At 41.9% G+C, this 27,950-nt stretch overlaps 1 protein-coding gene across 2 annotated transcripts in view; it reads left to right on the top strand.

Moving 5' to 3' along the window:
• The window catches only part of LOC122795602 (sialin-like), a 925,743-nt gene that overhangs the window by 656,143 nt on the left and 241,650 nt on the right, over positions 1-27,950 (top strand). For both annotated transcript variants that reach the window (XM_044063877.1, XM_044063869.1), the window contains one exon: positions 26,998-27,084. In XM_044063877.1, the coding sequence (XP_043919812.1) occupies positions 26,998-27,084 (87 nt within the window). The remainder of the gene's footprint in view (positions 1-26,997; positions 27,085-27,950) is intronic.

Genomic DNA, 27,950 nt, shown 5'->3' with positions numbered 1-27,950 from the left:
CTAGAAGAGTGTCTGAGCTACATGCAGTTATGAAGTCATTTCCTTGGGACGAAACCTGGGTTATCGGTGAACTGGTGCTGCTACTTTGGTGTGTTCTCTGTTTTGTGCGTTTGGATTAAACCTGGTTTTACAACTTTGGCAGTTTGTACTTGTTCTTCCAGTTTTCCATTGAAGTCAGTACTATCCTGCACAGAATTTGGTTCTACATGCAGTTATGGCTGTGGAACCCTTCAATATATTTCATGCTGACGGGGTCTCCCTCAGGACTAACCCAACTTTCATGCCTAAAGTGGTGTCCAGTGTAGCTCTCAACCAATCTATCCATTTGCCCACCTTCTTCCCTAATCCTGAAAATAAGAGGGAAAGGATCCTGCACTCTTTAGATGTGCACAGGCAGCTCAGATTCTACCTCAATAGGACTAAGCCCATTACGAAGTCTGACCAGTTACTAGTCAGCTTTGCACCAGGGGCAGAGGGCAAGCCCATATCAAAACAAACCATCTCCAAATGGATAGCACAGTATCAATTTCTGTTACAAACACCATGGGAAACCACCCCTCAGGGAGTCAGAGCACATTCCACTAGGGCAACTTCAATCTTTACAGCCTTTTTCAAAGGAGTCCCTGCCAGGGACAGTCTGGAAGCTGCTACTTGGAGTTCTGTTCATACCTTCACCGAGCATTACCACCTGCCTGTCTTTTCCAAATCCAGGGCGGGCTTTCCAACAGCAGTCCTGCAGGGCATACTAGCCAGCCCCAACTCTTCTTGACTGCCTTCACCCATTCTTCAGCTTTGGGAATCAACCCGTGTGTGATATCTGCAACAGTGAAACATGAAGAACATAGTACAGTTGTGTACACTTACCACAAATGTAGATGTTAGAGTGTATTCACTGTTGCAGTCCTGGTTTCCCACCCTCCAGCCCCCTTGTATCTTCTCTCTCTCTTCCTCACTCCTTACAGAGCTATTGGTATTTACTTTTTACTGGTGGTGTTTTTCCACCATAACTTAGCTCCCTATTTGGGGGCTCCTGACATTTTGGGCAAGAAAAACTGATGTAATGGCATCAGCTGCCTGTTTTTATACCTCTGACAACATGATGTCAGTACTGAAGCGACAGCAACCGAGACAGAAATACTAAGCCTCTGGTATTCGGGCCGACTGAGGGCTACCCCTGGCAGGATAACCCAAGTGTGATGACTGCAACAATGAATACACTTGAACATCTACATTTATGGTAAGTGTACACAACTGTACTTTTTGACATACACGGGTGATATAGTTGGAGATGCTAAGAACAAAATATGGGAAGGGAAGGAAAGTGTTGGTTTATCTGAGTGAATGTTTAAAAGAAATGGGAATGACCTTGAATAAAGATAAAATTAAGGGTTTGGTTAATGTGATGAAAACTGGGGGTGTGTATTGTTTGATGAATGAGAAGTAACTTTGCTAAGAATAAATTTTAGGGAAAAATTATGTAGTTATGATGCAATGGGAAGGTTTGATAAAAGAGATGAAAGAAATATGTCTTCTGTGGAGGACGTATAAATTAGCATTCAGGAAAAAAGTTTGTGGTGAATTCTGTATTAATGGGAAAAATAGTATATATTGTATAATTCCAGTAAAATATGAAAAGGGAATTGTGCAATTGGTCTTTTCTTTCATATGGTGTTCAAGATTAAACCCAGTCAAAATAAGTGTGTTGTATGTGAATGAAGATGGGGGGGATTGGGATTACTAAATCCTGTTATTTATCCCGTTTCTTTAAATATGCATAGAGTGTTAAAGTGGGTAAAGGAAGAGAATGAAAATTTAGTGAGAATGTTTAAATATATGTTCAAAAAACTCCAAGAGATGATGTGAATAAGAAAAAGAGCAAAAGAATATGTAAGAGTATGAAAAAGTACTAACAAAATAAAAAAATAGTGATATAAAGGTATAAGGATTAGGTGTAATAATGTAATGAAACAGTATTATGTAAATCCATGTGTAAATTTAGCAGAAGAGGTAGTTAAAGCAGTTATGGAGATTGCTAATAAGTAAGTTACCAGGTGAGACAAACGCAAAAGCTAAAATCTGAAGAGACTTGCTTGACTCTTCTCTTTAACTCCTCTCTATTTACATTTCATTATTCCCTCATTAGATTGCACAGCATAATTTTCATATTATGCATTCACTTGTATGCATTGCACACTGTACAGTGCAAACCATTGCACAAGTAAATGAATTAGTATCTATGAATCACTGCCACTCTACACATTGCCACAAATGGTCCTTAGTTTACTAAGTATTGTAAAAGTGCAAACTTTAAGAACCTCTAAGTTAATGGTTAAAAAGAGACATAGCTAGGGTGGGGTGAAGGGGCAGCTACCCCAGGTGCAAGGTGTTAAAGGTGTGGTCAGCAAATCCTTACTGTTTTTTATTGCATACTGGCATTTAGAAATAAGTGCCATCATTGCATTTATGGTCAGAACTGAAGTGCTGTAACACTCCATGTGTGGCATAGTCTGTGGCAGCTGCATGCTCCTCAAGTCTGAGGAATAAAGCAGCTTTTTTCCACTATACTTGAAGTTGGGGTGGGGTTAGATCAGAGGATGGCTGTGGGTGCAGAATTAGCTAGCTTCACCTCTGCGGTTAGTGACCTAAATTTTGTAAGGGAAGATGATATCTCAGAAGTCAAATGCATCAATTGGTGAATGGCAAAGGTAAGAGCAAGGAGCATAATTCAAGACGTGGGTAGTCACAGGGAGGATTACCTTCCTGTTTGTAGAGAAGTTATTCACTCATTAGCAGTGTTCAGTATAGTGAGAATGTCAGTAGAGAGTTAGTAGTTATCCTTACAAAATACAAATTCACATTCTATAAAACAGAAACATTTGGACCATTTTGGTGGCCAGTAAAGAAACTGAACAAGCACTGTAGTGTTGTCCTGTGTTTTCAAATAAGAGAAACTACAGTATGGAAAAACCTGTTAAAATTAACCTGGTTTAGGGCTGCCTTTAAAACACAGCAATAAAAAAGGTACCTGTACTTGTCAATTTCTTTTCACAATGTGGGTATGTAAGCAGTAGTAATCTTCGTTATTATAATGCTAGCATGAGAACAAAAAAGTGTATTAATGTGTATAGTAACCTTAAATAACAAAGACATCCAACCTCCTAAAACAAAGAAAAACAAGGCACAAAAATATCTTCCTGGACAGAAGAATCAGTGCAAATGTAAGGGAGAGTATTGCAATGGCAAAACTCTCCCCTCTCTTCACATACCGTCATGCACCCTAACACACATGCTTACCAACCTGGATTCACCACATCACTGAGGTATTCTGATCACAGAACTGTTTGGTAAGCACGTGTGTTACAGTGTATGATGTTATGTGAAGAGAGGGTATAATAAGGAAAAGTGTTGCCAGTGCAGTGTTTTTATTTCTTTTATCTGTTTGTTGACTGGGTTGGTCCCAGTAGGCTAGTAGCTTCTTTTCAAGGAGACCATGTCTAAGCAGGCTACAAAAGCTTAAGCGCACTTTCCAGTAGCATCTTACATCTGACCCAAGACCTGTGTATAACACTGTGTGCTGTTACTTTCGAGACCTACAGATACAAAAGTGCTCAGAACTCTCTCATCTCCAGGCTATGAAGCAGGACTATGTCAGAATCACAATCTTTCAGCTATATGAACAAATCCAGCTATTTTTGCTAAGAACAGTGAAGCACCCAGTTAGGCGACACTTCCTGTTTTATTTTTTTTTATCTGAGATTGAAATTGTCATGTCACCTAAGAAAGGATAATGTAACCCTTATAGGCATGCAAAGTCAGTTTTTCTGTCTTTGACCTAATCATAATGTTACAAATGTTCTATTTGTCCAGCTTTCATGTCTAAGACTCCTAGCAGCAATCTGTAATTAAAGTATATTATGGGAACAAGTCTACAGGCCCTTGCACTTGCTAGAGTGCAGTCAGAATCCCCTACCTCAGACATTCCACCTCAGCCAAGAAAAGAAAAAATAGAAAGACAGTATATTTAACCACTTCTTTCTCCAGGTTGGAGTCTGATGTCTCTGAGGCTAATGATATGCCTACAGACAGCCCAGTGTCTGATCCTGTTCCGTTTGAAGGCCAGTAAGGAACAGGCTACTAGCACATCCCGTCAAACTGATTAGATGGTCAACAAAGCTGCAGAGAGAGAGAGCTGAGACTGGTAATTTCAAAGGGACTTGGGGGTTTTCTCAGATTTTAGCTAGGGAAGACATTCTGGGAACCCTCTTGGAGGTACATTTGGGGTCTGGTGCCTCTGTTTCTTTGGATACCCCACAGAAAAGAAAACAAAAAAAAACAGACCTGCTCCCCTTTTACTCCTGCTCCTAGGAGCCCTCAGCAGTAGTAGTTTGACTTTTCACAGGGGCTTTTTAATGCCCTGGCATATTTAAAACCTCCCCAGTTTCTGTCTTCTATTCCCTACACTTCTGAGGAAGATTCTTCTTCAGAATCTGACTCTGAGCCTCTGGAATATTCATTACAAAGGCATCCTCTCGCAGGTTTTGAGTCTGAAACTGAGGATATACTGTCTTCTGATTCACCACAGGAAGAACTAAGTTTTGATGACACAGTTTATAAGATGATGCAACATTTCATCTAGGAAGGTAAATGCGTTTCAGAAGAGATACTACAATGCACTATGTTTACAAGTTCCCAAACCCAATGCTTTGCCCCTTGTCTTGGAGGCTTTAGAGATAACATCTTGTATGCTTCTCTAGCTATGGAATCTCACCCTCCTGCACCTAAGAATCCAGATAGGTTCTGCAATGTTACTGATAGTCACCTGCATTTGTATAATAATCCTTCTGACCCCAACATTCGTTTCTGTAGAATCAGAGAAAGCTTCAAAACGTGTTAATTCTTTTAATGCCATTTCTAAATAACAAGGACAGTAGGGCCATGGATTGTTACAGAAAGAAAGTATATACTTGTACGACCTTGGCTTTCTGAGTTGTTAATCACCAGACCCATATGATTAGATACATGCTGTTTTTGATAATATGTCTGCATTAATTCCTAGCCTGCCTGACACTAAATCCTTTTTGCAAAGTATGCTTGCCTGTGCCACACAGGTTGTACATCATTCCTTTTATTGTGGATATGATGTTGCTAATGCATCTTCCAGAGCAGCTGCTACAGAGTCAGTATTGAGAAGGTTTTACTGGCTTTGCCTAGTCTTCATCACAAGATGTTACGTCTAAACTCTTGGTTGCTCGCTTGGATAAGGATAACTTATTTGGATCTTCTTGTGCTGTAATTTGTAAGAAATAGGAAAGGTAATGCAAGGTTTCAACCAACTTTTTCTTTCCCTATTCCAGAATTTCAGAGAAACTACCCTTCTAAATCTGTTCATTTTTCCACAAAAAATAAGTCTTCTCAGCAGAAAGGCAAAACGTCTTCTAAGAAAAAAATAGGAAGGCAAGCCTAAGTCTGATTTCAAAGGACCCAAGGGACACTTTCCAGGCAAAGATTCTAATTTCTGACTATCTTTTCCCTACCTTGGCCATCTGCCATCCAGTCTTTCAATCATTCTTTCTCTTTGCCCCTTTGGAGATAAACAGTCATTTTTTGGCTTTTAACATCATCAAGAATCAGTATAGGCTTCACTGGATCACCCCTCCCCTTTTGCCTTCTGGAATTCCTCAGGTTCCTTCAACCCAAAATCTGTTCCTCCTAATTCTGTATGACATCTACCACCATGGAAAAATAGAAGGTCCCTTCAACCCAAAATCTTTTCCTCCTTATTCTGTATGACTTCTTCCACCAGGGAAAAATAGAACCTGTCCCTTCCCATCAAATGGAAAAGGATTCTATTCCAGGTTTTTCCTTGTTCCAAGAAAAGAAGGATTTCTAAACCTATTCTGGACTTACCCAGTGTAATACATTTTTGAAGTTCCAAAGTTCAAGATGTTTATTTTCCATATTGTTTCCCTGCCACTGTTTTTCCAACCTTTTTTGGCTACCTTGGATTTTAAGATGCTTATCTGCATATCGCCATCCATTCAGAGAGCAGACTATTTTTAATTTTCTGTTTCCTGGTGTATCACTTTCAGTGTATTATATTACCTTTTGGGCTATCCAATCCATCATGAGTGTTGATGAAGTATCTAGCCTGTCTTAGAATTTTGCAGACTCCAGAATATTCACATCTGTCTCTGTTTGGATGACATCCTCATTCAGGCTACTTTTGTTCAAAGGATTCTACAGAATTTAAAGTTCACTGTCAGCTTCTTTCTCAATCCTGGGGTTCACTCTGAACTTCAACAAATCCAGTCTACAACCTCCAAAGTCTCTGGTGTTTCTTAGGGGTCTTCTCAATACATTTAACAGAGTGGCCTTTCTCACTTTTAAAAAAAATTCCATTTCTTAACAGCTTACCTTCTGTCCCTGAAAAATCTTTCCAATGACCTCTGCAAGATGTTAAGTCTAAACTCTTGGATGCTCCACATGAGGAAAATCCAGTGATACCTGAAATAATTTGAGGTACAGCACTGGCACACACTATTCTTCCCAATTCCTCTCTCACTTTTTGTGAAGAAGGAACTAGTTTGCTGGATCAGCCAGATAAAAGCCTGTCCATTGGGGCCCTTTGCCCCCACCACCACCACCACCACCACCAAAAAAAAAAAGGTTTTAGCAAATGCTTTAAACCTTGCCTGCGGGTTTATTAAAAAGGTTTCAAAAGTTCTGGAAGTCTAGTTGAGACAGGACAGGAGAAAGCATATAAACATCGAAAACTTAAAATTCTTGCCCTCTCAACTCTTAATGTCTTAATGACCTTTGGAATTCAGGGACTCTTCAAATTTTAACAGACAATGCCACAGTCATGTTGTATATCAACAAACGGGAGGGAGCAAAGTCATACCAACTTTACAAGCTGGCACTGATAGCTTGGGATCTTGCTATTCATCATAGTCTTTTCCCCCAAGCTGTGTACATTCCCTCAGAGCTGAATTCAACAGCAGTCTGCTTGAGCCAATCCAAAGTAGACCCTCACAAATGGAAGTTGAGCAGAGAGGTCCTCCTGCAGATTGTCATTCAGTGGGAACTCTTTGCCTCTACTCTGAACAACCGTCTCAGACTTTTTTGCTCCATAGCCCCTTATAAGGAAGTCTGGAGAATGGATGATTTTTCCTTTCTGTGGAAAGAGAAATCCCTCCCTTTTCTTATTATTCAGAAGGCCCTCCTGACAGGTCAGAAAGTCAATTCAAAATGCTATTGGTGACTTCTTTATGGCCAAACAACACTAGCCCCATCATATTTTTCATATAGTTATAGTCTGCATCGCAAGTTACCTTACAGGCTATAGTTGCTCACACAACTGAAGAGCTCTCTAATTCATCTGAACCTGAAGACATTGAACCTCACACTCTGGTTGATAGACTACTAATTCTATCAGACACTTTTACTCTGAGGATGTGCTGCAGATCATAAAAGAGGTTTGAAAACCTGCAAGAAGAAAATCTTACATTTCTAAGTGGAAGTGAATTTCTGTATGGTGCCTCAACAAAGGACAGAATCCTTATCAAGCAGGGATTTTTTTCATCTTAAAATATTTGTATAAGTTGCTCAGTTCAAGTGTGGGCATATATCTCTATCAAAGTACACTTGTAAACCATTATAGCATGCCTGCCAAATGATCCATCTCTTTCCTCATGTTATGAAATCAAACCGCTCCTAAAAGGCATCCTGCGCATCAGTCCTCCCAGAAAATCCATGCCAGCCCCTCCTTGGACCTGAATTATGTTCTTGAAAAATTAATGCTACAACAATTTGAACCTGATTCTATTGCATCTTTAAAATTCTGTGTCGGGAAAACAATACTTTTGGTGACATTAACATCTGCTGAAAGAGTTTCTGAATTACAGGCGCTTGTGTATATTCCTTCTTTTCTGTTTTTTCATAAACACATTAAGACTTTCAGGGAAAACACTTGCTTTATGCCTACAGTGGTTACTGAAATGTCTCCTAATCTAGCCATCTGTCTATATTTTTCCCCAATCCTCAAAATAAGGGAGAAGGGATTCTTTTTTTACTGGATGTACACAACTTAGATTATTTTTGGACATGACTAAAAGTATTAAAAAGGTTGATCAATTATTCATTTCATTTGAAGGAAAAAAACAGGGTATTTCAATCTTTAACCAGTATTTAGATACATTTCCTTCTGTTTTTCCTTCTATGGCAAATCCCACCAAGGTCACAATAAAGCACACACCACTTCTGGTGCTTTTTTCTCAAGGTTAGTGTCTCCAGCACTGTTTCAGAGCAGCTACCTTTTCTTCCATTCACAGTTTTACCAAGCTTTATAAAGCAGATACCATTTCTAGAGTCAGAACTATTCTTCAAAGATTATTGGACTTCAGTTCTGTCTCCCAAACCTCCACACTATCTGCCTTAAAGCTCTGGATATTGTCCCTTTAATTAACATTAAACAGTGATTAACTGATGAACATAGTACAGCTGCGTAAGACCTTGCTGTAGTAGTAGATTTTTCAAGTAGATCACTGTTGTAGTACATGTAACTATTCCTGTTTCTTCAACTGCACACCCAAGCACCACCACTAATATAGTGACCTGCAGCATTGGAACTAAGCACTGCAAAGGGTACCTGCCTTCCGGAACACTTTCTTTGTCAAGACACCAACATTGTACAAGTGACCCAACGTATGTTCTAAGAGTGAATATTGTAACTGTGTTAGTCCAGCCTCTGCTTACCACCAAAACTCACTGTCCCCCCATCCACACACACTCCTTGCAGTCACAACTTCTTGCTATCTTTTCTCCTGTAACCTTCACCTTTCTACATTTTGTCCTAAAGGTATCTATAATTAATTTAGTCTGTCCTGTTCATACTTCTTTCCTTCAACACCTCAACCCTTTACAGTTCCGTGGATTTCTAACATAATCTTTTTCCCTGATAATAACATCTCTGCCTGACCATTACTTAATGTCTTAACTTCTGCCCGATAAATCACCAGCCCTTTTATCTCGTCTGTACTGTAAACTAAATCCTAGACAGAGGTCTACATTCTGTTTCTTTACCTTTGGGCATTACTGATTATTTCTTTTTCTGGGAGCTGTTTTTCCTGGCTCGGTCTAGCACTGATCCATTCGCCCTAGCAAGCTCAGGCTCACTCCGCTCCTCTACCCTACTCCTACTTCCACTCACCCACCCCCTCAGTGATTTAATTCATGTCTATCCACTTAAGTCTCCACCACCTAGACCAACCTATCACCTCCAACACACTCAAAATTAAACCCCACCCACATATCTAACCAAACTCCTCTAATTACATCTCTAATTATTTTCCCCCTTGCCATCCCACTAGTGTTACCTAATCCTCTACCAGTCCTGTACCACACTCTCACTATATTATCTTACCCCATCAACCTGCCTTTCTCAACTGATTATCCAGGCAACTTCCCTTTTATTTCTACTACCACTCAAGTACGACGTACTTACCCATCCCATTTCTCCCCCCACCATCCAAACCATGCTCCACAACATCCTAACCACCTCTATACTACTCTTCCTCTCCTACACAACATCTTATCACACCGGTCCTTATTATCTGAAACTTGCACCAACCGTCTCCTTAGCACACAACCATGACACCACCTAAGCATACTGTATTCCTCTCTCCTTATTTAGCCTCTCCTTTTTCCATGTTTTCAAAATCAAAGACTTGTCCTCCCCACTTGCTAGCTCACCCAGACTCAAAGTCAAATATCACTTCTATAACTTCTTTACTTGAAACCACCCCAGTCCAAGTCCCTCTGCTTCTCTCCCCACTTATAACCTAACATCAAAATTACTCCACATCCCACTCTTTAACTCTATCCCCTCCCCCCTAAAACTTTATCCTTTCTATCCACTAACATCCAAAATCTGCCAAACAAACTGACTGAACTTCACACACGCATCTCCCACTATTCCCCACATATCTCACCCCTATCCAAGACATGGCTAAAACCTCATATTTCAAACAAAGAAATTCTACCCCCTGGCTATAATATCTTCTGCCATGACAGAATCTCCAAAAATGGAGGTGGAGTTGCCATACTCAACAATTTAACCTCACCCCACTTTCCACTCAAACCAGATTTTCACCCAGCAGAACTATTAATTCTGAGCTGCCACATAAACTGGCACAATAAACTGGCACAAAAAACTTGCTATTGCTTCCTTATATATCCCTCCTGGCAAAAATATCCCTGTTCTAGAAAGCATTCTGTGTTGGCTCTTACAAAACATACACTTATGGAAGAGTAGTACTAGGTGACACGAATATTGACTAGTTAATACTTAGCGCAGACTCTGCTGTCCAAAGCATCAGTCTCTTTGGATTTACCCAGCTGATCACAAGCCCTTCTCACTTGAATAAATACTCCAACTCAGACTATTCGTAACTGGATACTGACTACCGACCTACATCTATTTCACAATTCCACTACACTACCCGATACCCTAAGTGACCACCTACCTATCCATACCCAAAGATACTCTCCACAACTATTCAGAACTCACCTATATAAAGACTGCCACAAACTCTCTACCTTTAACTCCACAATACTAAATGACAGACTCTCATCTATAAACTGGTCTTACCTTCATACCCTCCCCTTAATGATGCAGTTCTGAAATTTAATAACACCTTTTTAGACATTCTCAACTCACTGGCATCCCTTCAAAAGACCAGAATAAAATCAAATTATGGCCACTAAAGAGACCTGTTCCCTAATACACCAGAGAGATTCTGCTTGGAAAACATGGCTAAAATCAAAATCCGCTACTTACCATCAAATTTTTAAAGAACTCCGAAACCAAACAAAAAAAACACATCTATAATGACAAGAAAACATCTTATCACAAGGCTCAATCTACTCATCACACAAACCCCAAGAACTTTTGGAGAACTATCAACTCCATCCTTCAACCTGGTAAACCCCACACCCCTAATCCGTATCCTAATAATTCAGCACAAGACACCATCCCTTCTCAACCACTACCTCAGACATTCCACCCATAAACTGGCCAACACTGACCTGAACTCCAAAACCACATTTCCTTCCCAAATGCCCTCTAACCAGAACCTTTTTTCATCTTAAACCTATTCCCACCACATATATTAAAGCCATCCTACAAAAACTAAAACATTGTTCTCCATCAGCTGACAATCTACCCCCCTCTTTCTCAAATTAGCAGCTGAGTCTGTAGCCTGTCCAGTTTCAATACTTATCAGTAGATCGATCTGTGAAGCCACTGTACCTGATATCTGAAACTCTTTCTATGCTATGCTATGCCTTTACACAAAGGAGGTAACTCTAGTGAACCTTCCAACTTCAGACCTATAGCAATACTCTTCCTCCTCTCAAAAATACTCAAAAAAATGCATTCACTCTCAGCTTCTCAAATTTCTCACCCAAGAAAACCTGTTTACACCTACACAACATGGTTTCCGTCCATACCACAGTACTACAGCCCTAATATCATTCAGTAATACAGTAGCCGAAGCTCGTGATAATAAAAATCTGGTCTCTTGTCTATTCTTAGACCTGCCAAAAGCCTTTGACACGGTATCACATGCAAAGCTCCTATCCAAGTTAGCTAACCTGAACCTCTCAGCTTCCACTCTAGAGTGGTTCTCCAGTTATCTATCAAATAGAAAAAAATCTATCAGATGGCATTCCTCCACCATCCCTTCATACCCATCTGTACAGGTGTTACGCAAGGATCCATACTGGAACCTCTTCTGTTTAATATCTTCACTAATGACCTGCACACCTCTTCCCAATAGTCCTTTCTCATTCAGTATGCTGATGACTCTACTCTCATCTCCTCTTCTAAAAGCATCTCTCGACTTCACTCTGTTACCCAAAACTCTTTCATTTCTGTAGAAAAATGGCTTACAGAAAATCAACTCATTTTAAATCCCAAAAAACACTAAACTTTTACTCTTTCTCCATAAATCACTTTCTCATCTCAAGTCTACCTTTACTGTCTTTTCCTTAAATAAAACTATCTTTAATGTTGAACCCACACAGTTAGGTGGAATGATAATTGAAAGCCAACTCAAATTTGACCTTCATGTCCAACAGTCCATCAAGAAAACAAACCAAAAACTGGGTCTTCTGTATAGGACTAAAAAATTCTTAACTTCTGATTCTAGACCATCTCTAGCTCAACCTTACTTACTTTCCAGCCTTTTATATGATACCCCAATTCTCACAAGTCTTCAATCTATCTCTAAAATGGAACAGTCATATAACAAAATTGCCAAACTTGCAGCAAATGTGCCACATTCATCTCGCCACAGCATTGCACTGAAAAACCTAAAATGGCTCAAATTCCCCCACCAACTACAACTTTCGCAACTTCACAGAACCTACGTCCTACTCAACAAACCATCTCCCTGCCCATCCTTATCCAGTCTTGTATCTTACTATACCCCTTCACTCCCTTCCACTTCTACTAATACCTTCAAGACGTCAATGCCAAAATAGCTCTACCTCCTTTTCCTTGTTTAATTTGATCAGGTATGAAGTTATGCTTCCACTTTGCTTAGGACTAACTTTTCCCTGCTTCTTCTACTTATACCTGCTAACATAATTAAGTTGAGCACTTAATTAGCTTCCTTTCTATTCCTTGTATAATGTGAAAGTGTAAAAACAGTATTCTCCCATGTATTTCTATACATTCTACATAACTTGATCATGCTGATAACCTAAGTGTATATCTCCTATTTGAAAACTGCTTTATATTTTACATCTCTGTATACAAATGTACTTTGCTTCTTTTTAATACAATTGTTTAAGTATTTTTGGGAGCTTTTCTCCTTGGGTCTCCACTGAAAATGGGCTTGAGCTCAGATGGACCAGCACGGTTAACAAATGTCAAATAAATAAATAAATAAACACCCTCCCACCTTCCTCCTTGTTCTTCAAAATTTCACTACTCTTTTAGCCTTGGCTGAGGTGGAATCTCTTTTTCCCCTCCTTACAATCCCCCTTCCTTTTTTGAGTCTGTCATCTTAAAGGTATTAGCCTCAGTCTTTTTCCTGGCTGGATGTACATTCATTTAGCAACAGTGCAGCAATTACCTATTATTTTACTTTTATGGTTAGTTCTTACACAACTGCAGTTTCTCATTACAATAATCAATAATCATGTATATATAGTCAAAAGGAAAAACATAAAATCTGAAGTAGGATATTCATTTGTCTGCAACCTGTGGGTTATGGATCCGATATCGGATCCGAACCGGCATGGTTTTCCAGCTATGGATCCAAGCTCTCAGCTCCTCCCCTCACCCATAATGCCCTGCTCTACCCTCATGACCTCAGATCTCGTTTGCCGCGCTGGTGACTGGATTTGTATTCATAGCTCTCAGCTAAGTGGTTATTTCTTACCTGTTAAATCAGAAAATTTAAAGTTTTTTGTGTATTTCTGTGTGAAAGTTTAGGTTTCCCTCTTTGATAGTTTTATTTAGAGTTAAATTAAGTAATTTTTTTTCCCTCCCCTCGCTGTTGCGTAGAGTGTGTGTGTTGGGCCTGTGTGTCTGTATTTGTTTAAGTTACTTTTAGTAGCTTTATAGATTTGAATGGCTGATCAGCCCAAATCTATTTTTTCAAAATGCTCCGAGTGTGGCCATAAGCTCTCACCGGCTGATGGCCACACTCGGTGTGTTGTTGAACACCTCACATCTGGTTGCTCCATTTGTGCAGGGTTCAACCCCAGGGCAAGCCGGAGGTCCAAGCTTGTCTTGGCGGGTCTTTACCGCCAGACTCGGCTCCGGCCTCCGCTCGGGAACGACTGTGGCTACGGTTGTTCCCCTGTAGCACCCCTCCTGCTCCTGGGACTCAACCTCCCGTTCTGGAGAGGAGAGGGATGCTGGAGAAGCACGCGGGCGAGACCTCTGCTTCGCCCGCCAGCCAAGCGGCTTCTCCCGGCTCCGTTACGGCTCGGTCTCCTCCTTCGGCTCCGGTCCCCTGTGTGCTTTTCACGGGTCCTGAGGAGGAGGAGACCCGATCTCCGTCGAGGCTATCGAGGAGGCACTCCAGGCCTACCTCGGTAGCCTCGTCGAGATCTACATATAGCCTTTCTGATGCTGATCTGGACCGGATGATGAGAAGGTTCATCCAGGCCCAGATGCAGATGGGAGTGCTCTTGCCTCCCCCCCCTCTGGGGGGGAGCTCAACACCCTTTTAAGCCTATTGCTCCTTCTCCGACCCGCTATCCGGGTTGAGCAGCTGGAGCCGAGCAGCCGGGCGGGGTGGGTCGCGCCGATAGTACTTGGTACCGGATACGACCCTGCCCTCGAGTGCGTCGGATCCGACCTCTCGGAGCCTGGATCCGAGCCTCGGATCCGGGGATCAGTGCTCCCGGCGCCGTCTGTGTCGGAGCGTACTGTCCTTCGGATCCGGCGCGGCGCCGGCTCCGTCCACTCTTCGGATCCGAGGGCGATTGTCGGATCCTTTGGTGTCGGCTCCCCTTCGGCTTTTGATGTAGTGGAGAGGGCTCTGTTGAGGGTCTCCGGACCCCGGCACTTGTTCGGCTCCGTCCGCTCCCTCTGCACTGGGCCAGGCTTCCACCATCCGGCCCTGGGACAGCCCGTTCTGTGCCCCAAGTTGCTCCTATGGAGCAAATTGCTGCGAGGACTCCTCTGACAGCCCCCAGAGGATGTCCCTCGCGCACATTGACTCCCGAGTCTCTCACAGAAGACACGGACTTGGAGGAAGGAAGGCTCCCCACGGTCACCCCGAGGATGTCTCATTTGGAGACATCATGGAAATGCTCCGTATAAGGGGGTGGTCTGCCCCAAGTCTTCCTCGGACGAGTCCGTGTTCTTGGAGGCATTTGAAGCGGGCCCTTCTACCTCTTGGGTGTCCCCTGCCGACCCCCTGGTGGACCTTATTACCACCAGGGCGTGGAAGGAACCGGACACCGTGGAGCCAATTCCCAAGAGACCGGATAGGATCCTTAGTCCGCCATCCGACCGGGCCCATTGGAGTAAGGGGCCTCCGGTAGATGCCATGTTGGGCGGCCACAAAGAGGAACTGGCTCAGGAGAGTCCCTCAGTCCACCCACCGAGCAAGGAGTCTCGGATGATGGACCGCTTGGGGAAGCGGATGTTTAGTTCGGCGACCTTCTCGGTAAGGGCGCTGAACTATTTTGTCATTAGGATGCAGCGAGATCTTATTAAAGAATACGCTGCATCCCCAGTCCATTTCGGAGGAGGACAGAGTTCCGCACTCCACCCGTATGGCCACTCTTAGGTCAGTTACTAATACTTCTATGCGGCTACTCTCCCATGCAACGGAAGGCACCGCTAGAGCTGCGGGGACAGGACTGGTCACTAGGCGTCAGGCCTGGCTCCGTCACTGCATTTTTCTGAGCCCTTCAAAGCGTCCTTTGATGGTTCTGCTCTGTTTGGCAAGACCGTTCGCGACGTTGACCCAGAGCGAAGGACGGAAGACGCTGTCTGCCGTCGAATCCGCTTCTCTGCACCCCAGAGGCCCTATTCTAGGAACCAAAAGGGTCAGAAGAAGATGTGGTTCGAAGTCGCAGCAGTCCCAGCCTGCTCGGACAACCAGTCCTTCTGTGGCAGAGGAGGACAGGGAGGACGCCGCCCTAGAGGCAGAGGGGCTCCCAGAAACTTCGGGTCCAGGGAACCTTTCTCTGAGCGGCCAGCAGCAACCCTGAGGGTTGCCCGACTGCTCTACTCTGGAGGCAGTCGGGGCGTTCGGGCACCTAGCGGCATGGGAGTCCATAACATCGGACCGCTGGGTTCTCCAAATCATATCCAGAGGATATCGCATTCCTTTCCTTTCCCTTCCAAAGTTGAAGTCCCTCCCAGGCGCCCCACCGGTCAACGGGAGGCCGCTTTGGCAGAAATTGGCCATCTGCTAAAGAAAAGAGCCATCCAGCCCGTTCCCCCAGACCAGATCGGATCAGGGTTCTACTCCAGATTCTTTTTAGTGCCAAAAAAGACGGGGGAACTAAGAAAAATCCTAGACCTCTCTCTCTTGAATCTGGCAGTCCCCAAAGAAAAATTCCGAATGGTCACTCTGCAATCTATTCTCCCCCTTCTGGGAGAAAATCACTGGATGTGCTCGATAGACCTCAAGGACGCGTACTACCACATCCTGATGGACAGGCGCTCCAGGAGGTTTCTCCGCTTCCAGCTGGGAGCCAGTCACTACCAATTCCGGGTCCTTCCCTTTGGTCTCACCACAGCCCCCAGGGTGTTCACCAAAGTATTAGCAGTGGTAGCGGCCCACCTGAGGCTTCAGGGGGTGCAGGTCTTTCCCTACCTGGACGACTGGCTTCTTACCGCCCCAACAAGGCATCTACTTCTATTGGCACGAGACTCCTTTCTCCATCTTGCTCCCTTTCTGGGCATCACAATAAATACAAAGAAATCCAACCTGGCGCACACAGCTCTTAGATTTTATAGGGGCCAGGCTAGACACAAGGAGTTTACGAGCCTTCCTCACTGCGGACAGAGTTCTAAATCTGCAGCTCCAGGTGCGGGCCATTCTCCATTCAAGTTCTGTTCCGCTGAGTTGGTCCTGAGGGCTCTAGGGTCCATGGCATCGGCTATAGCACTTCTTCCTCTTGCCAGGCTCAATATGCGCATTCTACAGTGGGCTCTTAGTACAGTGGTCATACCTTGCTCTCCCCATGCATCATCCCATAGCGATCAGCAAGGCTTGCAAGCGGTCCCTCTTGTGGTGGCTCCACTCCCGGATCTCCACAAAGGCCGCCCATTTTGTGCTTCTCCCCTCTCGCCACGGTGACCACGGACGCCTCCGCCTCGGGTGGGGGCACTTTGCGGCCGGACCGTCCAAGGCACGTGGAGCGATTCAGAGACCTTACTGCATATCAATGTTCTAGAGATGAGAGCAGTGCTCTTAGCGTTGCTAGCACTTCAGGACTTTCTTCCCTTGGGAACAATTGCAATTCAATCGGACAACATGTCTGTTGTCTGGTACATCAACAAGCAAGGGGAACAAGGTCTTACCCTCTTTGTCGAGAAGCCATGAGAGTTTGGGAATGGGCAATCTCCACCAACCGCTTTCTAATAGCAACGCACATTCCGGGTCGGTCCAACATCCTAGCGGACAAGCTCAGTCGCACCATTCTGCCCCCGTGGTCTCTCAATTGTCAAGTAGCGATATTCGCACGGTGGGGAACCCCTTCATGCGATCTTTTGCTTCTCCCTCAAACACCAAGTGCGACAGTTTTTCTAATACCTCCTCCGGAGGTACTCCAAGAGACGCTCTGGTGCATGCTTGGCCACCCGGTCTTCTGTATGCCTATCCACCCTTGCCTCTGATGCTCCAAGTTCTTCAGAAAGCCTCTCGGGTGGGTTGCAGAATGATTCTCATTGCTCCGTTCTGGCCTCGACAGATCTGGTTCCCCTTCCTAAGGTCTCACTCGGTGAATCCTCCTTGGATTCTAGATCCCATCCGGATCTGATATCCCATCCATCCTGCATTCCTCCTCCGAATCTGGACAACCTGAAGCTGACCGCTTGGCTGCTCCAGTTCCACTCTTGATTAGGACTCCGGTATTTCATCACCGGTTAAGGCAATTTTGGTGGCAGCTCATAAACCATCCACTAGAAAGGTTTACAAGCAAGTGGAAACGTTTTCTTTGTGGGCGGGCGGCAAGGCCTGAATCCCTTCACGGTTTCTCTTCCTTTAGTGCTTGACTTTCTAACCACTCTCTTTAACGATGGTGCCAGCAGTTCCACAGTCAAAGTACAACTGGCGGCAATTTCTCACTATCACATTGGCCATGACTCTAATCCTCTTATGTCAGCCAAATTGTGTAAAATTTTTCTTAAAGGTACTTTTCTTCTCAGGCCCCTATAAAACAAGCAGTTCCTCCTTGGGACCTCTCTCTGGTCCTACAGGCCTTGACCGCCCTCCTTTCGAGCCAGCGGCTACGGTGGATCTCAAATTCTTGTCCTACAAGACAGCCTTTTGGTAGCCATTACATCGCCAAGAGAGTTTCTGAACTTCAAGCATTATCAGCTAAACCTCCTTACTTGGTATTTCATCCGGACCGTGTCTACCTCAGGACCAACCCGTCCTTTCTTCCTAAAGTCGCTTCTGAAGCAAACATCAATCAGTCCATTAACCTCCCTGTTTTCTTCCCTAAATATGAAAACAAAGGTGAATATAAGCTACAATCACTAGATGTTCACAGGCAACTTAGATTTTATCTGAACAGGACGGCTGGCCATAGGCAATCCGACCAGCTGTTTATTTCCTTTGCAAAATTCAATTTGGGCAAGCCAATCTCTAAAGTTTCTCTGTCCCGCTGGATTTCACAGTGCATCTTACTGGCTTATCAAGCTTCAGGAAGGCCCGCACCGGAGGGTGTTCATGCCCATTCAACCCGGTCAGTATCTACCTCGGCAGCCTTCAAGGCTAGGATTCCTCTAGATGATATTTGTGCAGCAGCCACGTGGGCTTCATCTCATACGTTTATTTCCCACTATAAGGTGGATCTTGCATCTAGGGTAGAGCATCCTTTGGCTCCGGTGCTCCGGAATATCCTTCCATGATGGCAAGATTCAGGTAGCTGGGGACTCTGTCCCACAGGTTGCAGACAAATGAATATCCTACTTCAGATTTAGAAGTTATGTACTCACCATAACGTTCCATCTGAGTAGGTGTATTCATTTGTCTGCAACCTATCCCCTGGCCTTTCAGTTTCCTGCATATTCTATGTTACCCTTTTTAGGGTGTTGTTGCTTTGGCAAACTCGATCTGAGGTCATGAGGGTAGAGCAGGGCATTATGGGTGAGGGGAGGAGCTGAGAGCTTGGATCCATAGCTGGAAAACCATGGATCCGATATCGGATCCATAACCCACAGGTTGCAGACAAATGAATACACCTACTCAGATGGAACGTTATGGTGAGTACATAACTTCTAATTAATGCCCTTTGTGGGTAATCTTTTGCTTGTACTCATTTCAAAAAATCATTTTCTGTTTTAGGAAAATTGACCTGGGTGTGAAAGGAGAGTTAGCAAACTTGGTAACTTGGTAATCTAAATTCCATTAATAAGTTTTATTTAATACCTATAAGGAACCAGGCGTCAGGAACATTGAATAATAAAGATGTATTGAAGAACAGACATTTAACAAGTAATCTCTGTGGTATCCCCGAAGTCTCAAAACAACCCACTAAAATGTAGTGGGTCCAAAAACAAAACCGTGTAAGAAACTTCTCTGTGTGGAAGATTTTCAGTCCATATATTTCTAGTTAATCACTGTATATTAATCAGATCAGACAATAGTAGTAGAAGTAGCGAACTTAAGCTCATCTTAAGTCAAAACAAAACAAATAATAATAATAGAAAATATATAATTGTACAGCATTACTAAGTATTCAAAAGTAATCCAAGCAAGGCAGGCAGTCTGCTTCCGGTCGAAAATCCTTTATTAAGTACACAAACGAGCGATCCAAGTAAAACAAAAACAGAGTAATAATTTCCTCACAAGCTTTCTAAGTATATATATACTTTTTATCAGGCATGGGAGTGGTTTATTGTGCTGTAAAACAGTGTTATTGGTACACATGTTAAATTCACATCCCTTCCTCCATCAGTGTGACATTCGAGCTGGTCCTGCCCTACTTAGTAGCTGTCATAATAATATAACCCTTATGTACTTTAAATAAAATTTATAATGATGTGGTACCTCTTATTTAACCAGATTATTAAGTAGATTATTAAGTCTGTGATTTTATCCAAGACAATATACTACATGGCTGGAAATATAGCAACCTTAGTTCATTTGACAATCAAAAAATATATATAAATATATCCATATACATTTTGCATGTGAAAATCAATTACTATTTACATTTTGCATGTGAAAATCAATTACTATTTTCATAACCTATTGTTAACAAAGATCGCTTTGTCCTTCTAGACTTCTTCAGGTCTTTGTACAAGAACCCTAAAAACAATCTATAAAAATATATATAATTGTATAATTAGTTAGTATTGTTATTACACATCATTTTGAATAAAGTAGAAAAAAGAACCAGAAGAAAATAAAAATAAGGAAAAATGTATGTATGATGATGGAAACAAAATATACACTTAAATTACAACTGATTTAAAATGGTATTTAAAACCAACTGGTAGAATAAAATAAAATAAAATAAAATACAATTAGACATATAAACAATGTGGCAATTTTCTAAGTTCCAGTGCACTTTTAATTGAACATTAGTAGTTTAGTCCAGGCTTCCTAAAAGAGTTCAGCTTTAATTGCCACATGAGTTCATGTTTCTCAGACATTAACTTTAATTTTTGTAGGTTTCTTCTATCTAGTACATGTTTCTTCATTGTTATATATGGGGTTACTGCTCAAAGTATTTGTAATTATATCTCTATAGATTTGTTTTTAGTGATATTTCACATGTGCTTCATTGCCTTGATATTGCCAGTGTTATACCTTTAGTTGCATGTTGCTTTCCATTGCTGCTGTCAGATGTGGAGATATGGACTTTGTTAGCTGTATAGGTGAGGAGGCAGGGAGTTGTGTATGTGGGTCACCAACCCCCCCCCCCACACACACACACACAGGTACATACAATTCCTATGCATGAGCATCTGTGTAGGAAGAGAGAGACCAGGGTCTAACCTGGTGCATAGAAGTGACCAGACAACATGTTGCCAGCATTCTTTGAATATTTCATGTAATTTGTCCCAGTAACTAGCTTTTACTTGTATGGTACTGTAACAGGTAAGGTAATACCCATTTTGTCCCCACTTTACAGAGAAGTACTGTCAGTCTGGCCGCTGGCCACAGATGAGGGCATCGTTGTCTCAAGTTGTTCACATCTCTGGGGAGTTGAATTAGCCAGAAGCCTACCAAAGTCTCTTTCTATGGGAATCTTGCCTGGTAAAAGGTCAGTGACACAATGTGGAAAAATGCACTCTTTCCACTGTTTTACTAGGTGCAGCCATACAAAAGAAGTTAGCACTGAAGGCCCTCTTCCTCTCATGATGAGGAGATTCTGGTATGCCTTCCCATCATTCCCTCTGATTTCATGCCTAATCAGAAAACTGATGGAAGCAAGACATCGTCATGATCATCATCTGTTATTGACCAAGAAGGATGTAGTTTCTAGCTTGTTCTGGTCCTTGGCAGAACAGAAAACCTTTGCGCTACATTACAAGGAGGTACATTGGCAGGAGCATGGCTTCTTCTATTGCTTACATCAAGACCATGTACATTGAGTATGACAATATCTGTGACACTGCTACTCAGTTGGTGGTTTACACATTATTAAACACTGTTTCTTGGACTGTGATTTCAAGGGACAGATCTGTTTTGATATCTTAATACTTCAGGACTCTGCACAGAACCATCAAATAGGGCCCCAGTAACAGATCATCATCATCCCCCTTTTTCCCACTTTTTTTTCTACATAGGGTTAGAGTATTGTTAACTGTCGCCAACTCTCTCAATTCAGTGCCACACTCCTGTCTTCTTCAACACTCATGCCTGACTGCCTCAGATCTTCTTTCACACAATACAGCCACCTCTTTTGCTGGACGTCTTTGCTTCCTCTTACCTTCTTCCTGTCTGGCCCCAGTAACAGATATTATGGATAATTTCTTATTACCATATCCATAATCTGTGACGAGCCCTTTCTTGGTTGGCCCAGTTATCTTCCTGCTCTATCCCACTTTGTTTGGATGGCTTCTTCATCTGACAGCTGCTGTGGGAGTTCTCTTTTAAGTCAGACCAGTATATGCCTGTATATATCTTTGTACAGTACAGATGTCCTTCTTTGTTTCTTTTGAAAGAATGTGTTCCTTCAGTTGTTGTAAGTGAACTGATAGATTCTAGCTGGCATGTGACTTCAGTGCTTTTGCCAGTAGAGGGAGCACTCATACCCCGATGAGGGATCATAAGACTGTGATTGTTGAAATGAGTAAGGAAGGATATCCTGATCTTAGAGCCACCGAGAAAGGTCTCCTCATGCGTCTGCTGGTATGATAATAGTATATGGCAGTTAGTGTAGAGGGTTGAGGCTATGAGCTCTATTAACCTTAGGAGTTTAGCAAATAAAGTTCATGAATTCCATGCCTGGTTAGCTTACTGTAAGCCTGATAGTCACCCTAACTGAAACTTGGTTGAAACCACAACACCTAGACAGTCAACTTATCCCTCCTGGCTATAACAGCCTTCGACTGGATCGGCATAACAAAAAAGGAGGAGGAGTTGCCATACTCTACACTGATCATCTCTCACTAATTAGTCCCAGCTCTCCTTTACCATCCTTCTCCTCAGCTGAACCTCTGTTGACCAACTTCAAACTTAACAAATTCACCACCATAACAGTTGTAGCAATCTACATCCCCCCAGGAGAAAATATTACCATAGTTGAAAGCATCCTCTCCCACCCCTCTCAGACCATCCATAATGAAACCATCACGCTGGGAGATGTAAATCTAGATTGGCTCTCAATACAAACTCCCAATACTACTACTTGTATCAACCTGCATGAATTTGAGCAGCTAATTACAGCCCCCATTTATAATAATAAATCTCACCTCCCAAGCTCTCTTCTTGATTGGATTTTGGTCTCCCACCCCTAAAACTACCATAATCCCCAGACCTTTCCAAATGCACATGGTGACCACAGCCGTATTACCATCACCAGACATCCCCACTGTACCAAACCCTTCAAGTATATTACCTCCCACAAACTTTCTAATTTTTGCCCAGACTCTCTCATCGACCTACTCTCCAGAATTAACTGGTCTCATCTCAACACTCTCCCCTTGGATGAAGCTGTCCACTCTTTCAACACCACCTTCCTCGATATTCTTAACTCCCTCCCTCCCCTCCGTACTATTGGAATCAAATCCAACACAGCTCCGTGGCTAACTCAGTCGACCCAAACCTTCATGAAAAACCGAGATGGGATATGGAAAACATGGACTAAAACCAAAACACTGTCTCTGCTTCAGACCTATAAAGAACTTAGAAACAAAATCATCCATAACGACAAATTGAACTGTGCACAACCTCCCACTACTCTAAAATCAGACCCAAAAAATTCTGCAATTCTGTCAATCATATTCTTCATCCTAGAAACCCTTCCTCTCTAAACCCTTGTCCTAATGAAACCCCAGAAGACAACGCCATTAAATTTAACAATCACTTTATTGACTCCATAACCACCTTAATTAATTCCTTCTCATCAGTAACACTGTAAATACCCCCAATAACTCATCTTCTCTTCCCGACCCTTCAAACACTTTCTCTCTTAAAGCAGTTTCAACTAACTATATAAAATCGTTATTCTCCAAACTCAAACCCTGCTCCCTCTCAGCAGATAATCTACCCTCCTATTTCCTTAAGATTGCCTCTGAACCCCTTGCCTATCCTGTGTCTATCTTGATTAGCTGCTCTATTTCTGAATCGTATGTCCCCTCTATATGGAAACAATTATTTACTTTACCCATTCACAAAAGTGGCATTTCCTCGGATATATCAAACTTCAGACCAATCACTGTACTATCTCCTCTCTCTAAAATACTAGAGAAATGCATGCACAAACAGATAATGCAGTACCTTCTCCAAGAAAACCTTCTCACACACACACAACACGGATTCCATCCTAATCATAGTACAACAACTGCACTAATATCCTTCATCAACACAGTATCTGTTGCTCGTGATAATAATAAACTTGTCTCGTGCCTGTTCCTCGACCTTTCTAAAGCCTTTGGCACTGTCTTCCACCCTCTCCTCTTGGAAAAACTAACTTATCTAAACTTCTCCAAAGAACAACCAGAGCACTTGGAAAAAGCCCACAACTCTTCTCAGTGTAGTTTATATTTTATTTAACACTCCACACACATAAAATCACCCCTTCGAGCCTCTATATACATAAACATAAACGCTTCTAAATGAACATATAGTGTTTTCGTCTGCAACCAGACTTCCTCAGATGAAATGCATACATAAAACTTAATCAATTGCAACATTTCATTGACAGAAAACCGTATAACACTTCCCCCAAATAAAATGCATAATATATAAATGTATAAATGATATGAATTAGTTTAGGAATTGAATGTAGATTATATTTGAATTATGAGTTTTATGTATTTTTTGGGGGTTACTGCGGTGGTGGTGCTGCGGTAGCGTTGTCACCTCACAGTAAGACATTGTCCTGTTCGATTCTCAGCTAGACATCCTCTCTGTGGAGACATGCGTGAATGGGTGTACCTTCGTTGAAGGTTGTGCGTCAGGGCTGGCAACTCGGCATGTAAAAATCTACTGCCAATCATTAGCAGACCGGAGTTCCGCTGTGGCAACCCTTAACTGGGAAAAGCCGAAAGAAGAAGAAGTATTTTATTTGGGGGAAGTGTCATAAGGTTTTCTGCCAATGAAATGTTGCAATTGATTAAGTAAGAAAGTATTTAAGTGGATTCTGTTTTATGTATGCATTTCATCTGAGGAAGTCTGGTTGCATACGAAAACACTATATGTTCGTTTAGAATGCGTTTATGTATATAGAGGCCCAAAGGGGTGATTTTATGTGTGTGGAGTGTTAAAATATAAACTACACTGAGAAGAGTCGTGGGCTTTTTCCAAGTGCTCTAGTTTTTTTTTTTTTTGTTGTTGGATTTTGTGTCTTGAGCACTTGTCGTTGGTGATTTATCTAAACTTCTTCCCTCCTACCATTTCCTGGTTCTCTAGCTGTCTCTCTAACCGCCAACAATCAGTTAAATGGCTCTCTGCACTATCCCCCCCCCCCTCACTGTGCAAATGGGTGTCCCCAGGGATCTATCCTTGGACCACTGCTCTTCAATATTTTCACTAACTTACTATATACCTCTTGTCTCCAGTCATCACTTTTGCAATATGCTGATGACTCTGCTGTCATCACCATTGCAGATAACCCATCAGACCTCCACTCTGCTACCCAGGCATCCTTCAACACCATTGAAACATGACTTGGTGATAACAAATTAATTCTGAATCTAAAGAAAACTAAGCTCCTACTCTTCCTCCCCAAAAACCTCACCAATCTCAAAACTGCATTTAACATTTTATCAAGCATTAACCCCATCATCGCAGCTGAACCTAGCACTAAATTGCTAGGCATCACTATAGATTATCAACTTAAGTTTGATCTACATGTCACAAACAGTATAAAAAAAATGCACCAGAAACTTGGACACCTTTACGGCAATAAGAAATACTTAACCAACACAGCCAGAATTACTGTCTCCCATGCTTTTTTACTTCCCAAACTTCTATACTGCTGTCATATATTCACTAACCTTAACACTACACTCATTTCAAGACTTGAAACTACCTATAATAAGGTGGCCAGATTCGCAGCCAACCAATCCTACAAGTCTCACCACTGCTTATCACTTAAGCAACTGGACTGGCTCGAGTTCCCTCACCTGCTACTTTATCAACTACAAATTATCCACACCATGCTGTATTTTCTCTCTTTCTGCCCCAAACCTCTCTACTATCATATCTAAGTACTCCCCAGCTAGATCATTTCGCAGCTCAGATCAAGGACTGTTTCAGATGTATAAACCCAAAACTAAAACAGGATGTCTACTCTATAGCTACAACCCAGCCACATCCTGGAACCTAGAAATAATGTCCCTTGACCATAGCAAGCAATTTAAATAAGCCACCCAAAAATACCTACCCAAAAAATGGTCCTGCCGTTGTAGTCATCCCCCTTGAAACTACTACCTGTACACCTAATACTCTTCCTTACCCCAAGTTTATTTCTAACTTTGTTCTCCTGCCACTTCCTTCCTTCTGTCCACTCTTTATTATTTCCTCCCTTTCCTATATTCCTCCCTGTCTATCTCATCTATATTATATCAGGCTGCTCCCATAAAAACATTTATTTCAACCTGTCTGTCTTTATGGATATCACCGCTTTACTTCCCTTTATCTTCCATCCCACTTCTGTATGTAACCTCTCTAAACCTATTCAACAATCCCGCATGTATTAATTTAATGTGCCATTTTAACCTGTTTGTAAATTTTTGCTGACTGTAACTGATGTTTGTTAAATTTTATTGCACCGCAGAGCCTCTCTCTGTCAGAGTTTGCATGTATGCTGTCTATACCTAAACATCAGTCATGTTGCTATTAATCATTTAATTTGCTATTGTAATTTTTTTGCTGATTGAAAGTGAATTTTGTTAAATTCTATTCTCTGAGGAGTTTTTTTTCCCGGGTCTCTGCTGAAAATGAGCCAAAAGCTCAGTCAGACTAACCCGGTTAACAAATGTAAAATAAATAAATAAATCTTTAGTTGCTGTGGTACAGGGTTTGATTCTCACCCATTTGCCTACCGTGTGACCTTCAGCAAGTCACTTAACTAGACATTGCTCTTGAGTCACTCATGAAAAGGGACTTTGCCCAGTTAACAAATAGATATCACCCATTTTCTTTTGGATGAAAACAGTCAGTGTTACAGAATACATGTATGTTAATGATTTGCAGAACACGCTTCTATAAGTATAAAGCTTAAGTAAAGTAAGCCTTTTCTGGTTGCACTTATGATACATGTGTCCAGACTTTCTGTAGGATTCTGTAAAATGTACTGCAAGTCATTAACTGATTGTTACAAAAATATGAAGGCAGGGCCAGAAACAATGAAAATACTTTTCTTTCACTGTTTTTATTGTTACAAAATATTTCTGCATGTTTTGTTCAGTCTACATTCTCTTCTTTTGGATGTCTGTATTTGTAGCATGCTTTTGAGACCTCTTTAGGACTAAGGCCATATTTCATTAATAGTTGTTGAGTTTACAATTTGCAATTGAGGGTTTGTTAACTACTTGATTTTAAACTTTTTGAATTTGTGAACAACTTGTATCACCTGCTTATTTAAAATATGTCTTTTTACTTTTTCTAGGTGCACAGCTGGGGACAGTTATTTCTCTTCCACTGTCTGGTATAATTTGTTTCTATCTGGACTGGAGCTATGTGTTTTATATCTTTGGTAAGCAACTCATTTTGTTGTGGTGTTTATCAATATGCTGAACTTGGTTTTGACAGAAGTAAGACATTTTGCAGTGCTGAAAATTATTCAGCATGGAAAGAGTGATTAGTATGACACGTTAGGGAGCTTCTCTTTTACAAACCCGTTTAAGTGTAAGCTCTGTTTAACAGTTTTGTCAGTTGAAAGATATTTTATCCAAAGAGTAGTACTGTTAGTTCTGAGAGTGCAGTCATTGAATGCATATAAACATAAGCGTTTATAAGTTCATAGGTACTTACCTGGCTGTTGATCAGTGAGGTTCTTCAGAAGCCTAGCCATATTTTCTTAGAAAGTTGTTAGCCCTTATATTTTAAGTATGAATAACCTAGAAGCAAGCATGAGAGACAAAGATGCTAAACCAGGAGAGAATTTGTGGTTACCAATCCATTCATCCAGACTACTTTAGAAAAGTGTAAGAGATGTACTCTGTTTTATGTGGAGAGGAAGGTGAATCCAAAGAATTGGAGTTCTCTGTGATACATATCTTTCCCTTCAACAGGGTGTATGCATGTTGCAAAAGAGATTGAGATGTCTTGAGCAGGTGTTCGTACCCCCATTGGACGTGCAAATGTGCAGTAGTTCTGACTGGGATAGGGTCTGTTGAGGCTCTGCACACGTGGGAGAGATCACCTCTCAGTGGCCTGTATGACATTGAGAAGAAGGACACTGCTTTGAAACTGTTTGCATAATTTTTATGATTTAGACTCTTGATTATTTTAGTAAGAAGGCATTGCGGACATTCAAATTGTGTCAGATGTTTTGACAGGTACATTCTGAAGGGGGCATTATACTCCATGATCAATCAGCCTGATGAGTGCAGAATATAC

Source organism: Protopterus annectens, chromosome 1.part0, assembly GCF_019279795.1.
Source record: "Protopterus annectens isolate FY-2018-M chromosome 1.part0, PAN1.0, whole genome shotgun sequence".
In the NCBI taxonomy this organism is placed as follows: domain Eukaryota; kingdom Metazoa; phylum Chordata; order Ceratodontiformes; family Protopteridae; genus Protopterus; species Protopterus annectens.
Note: the sequence above shows the minus strand (reverse complement) of the source record. Positions and strands in the feature narration are given on the sequence as shown.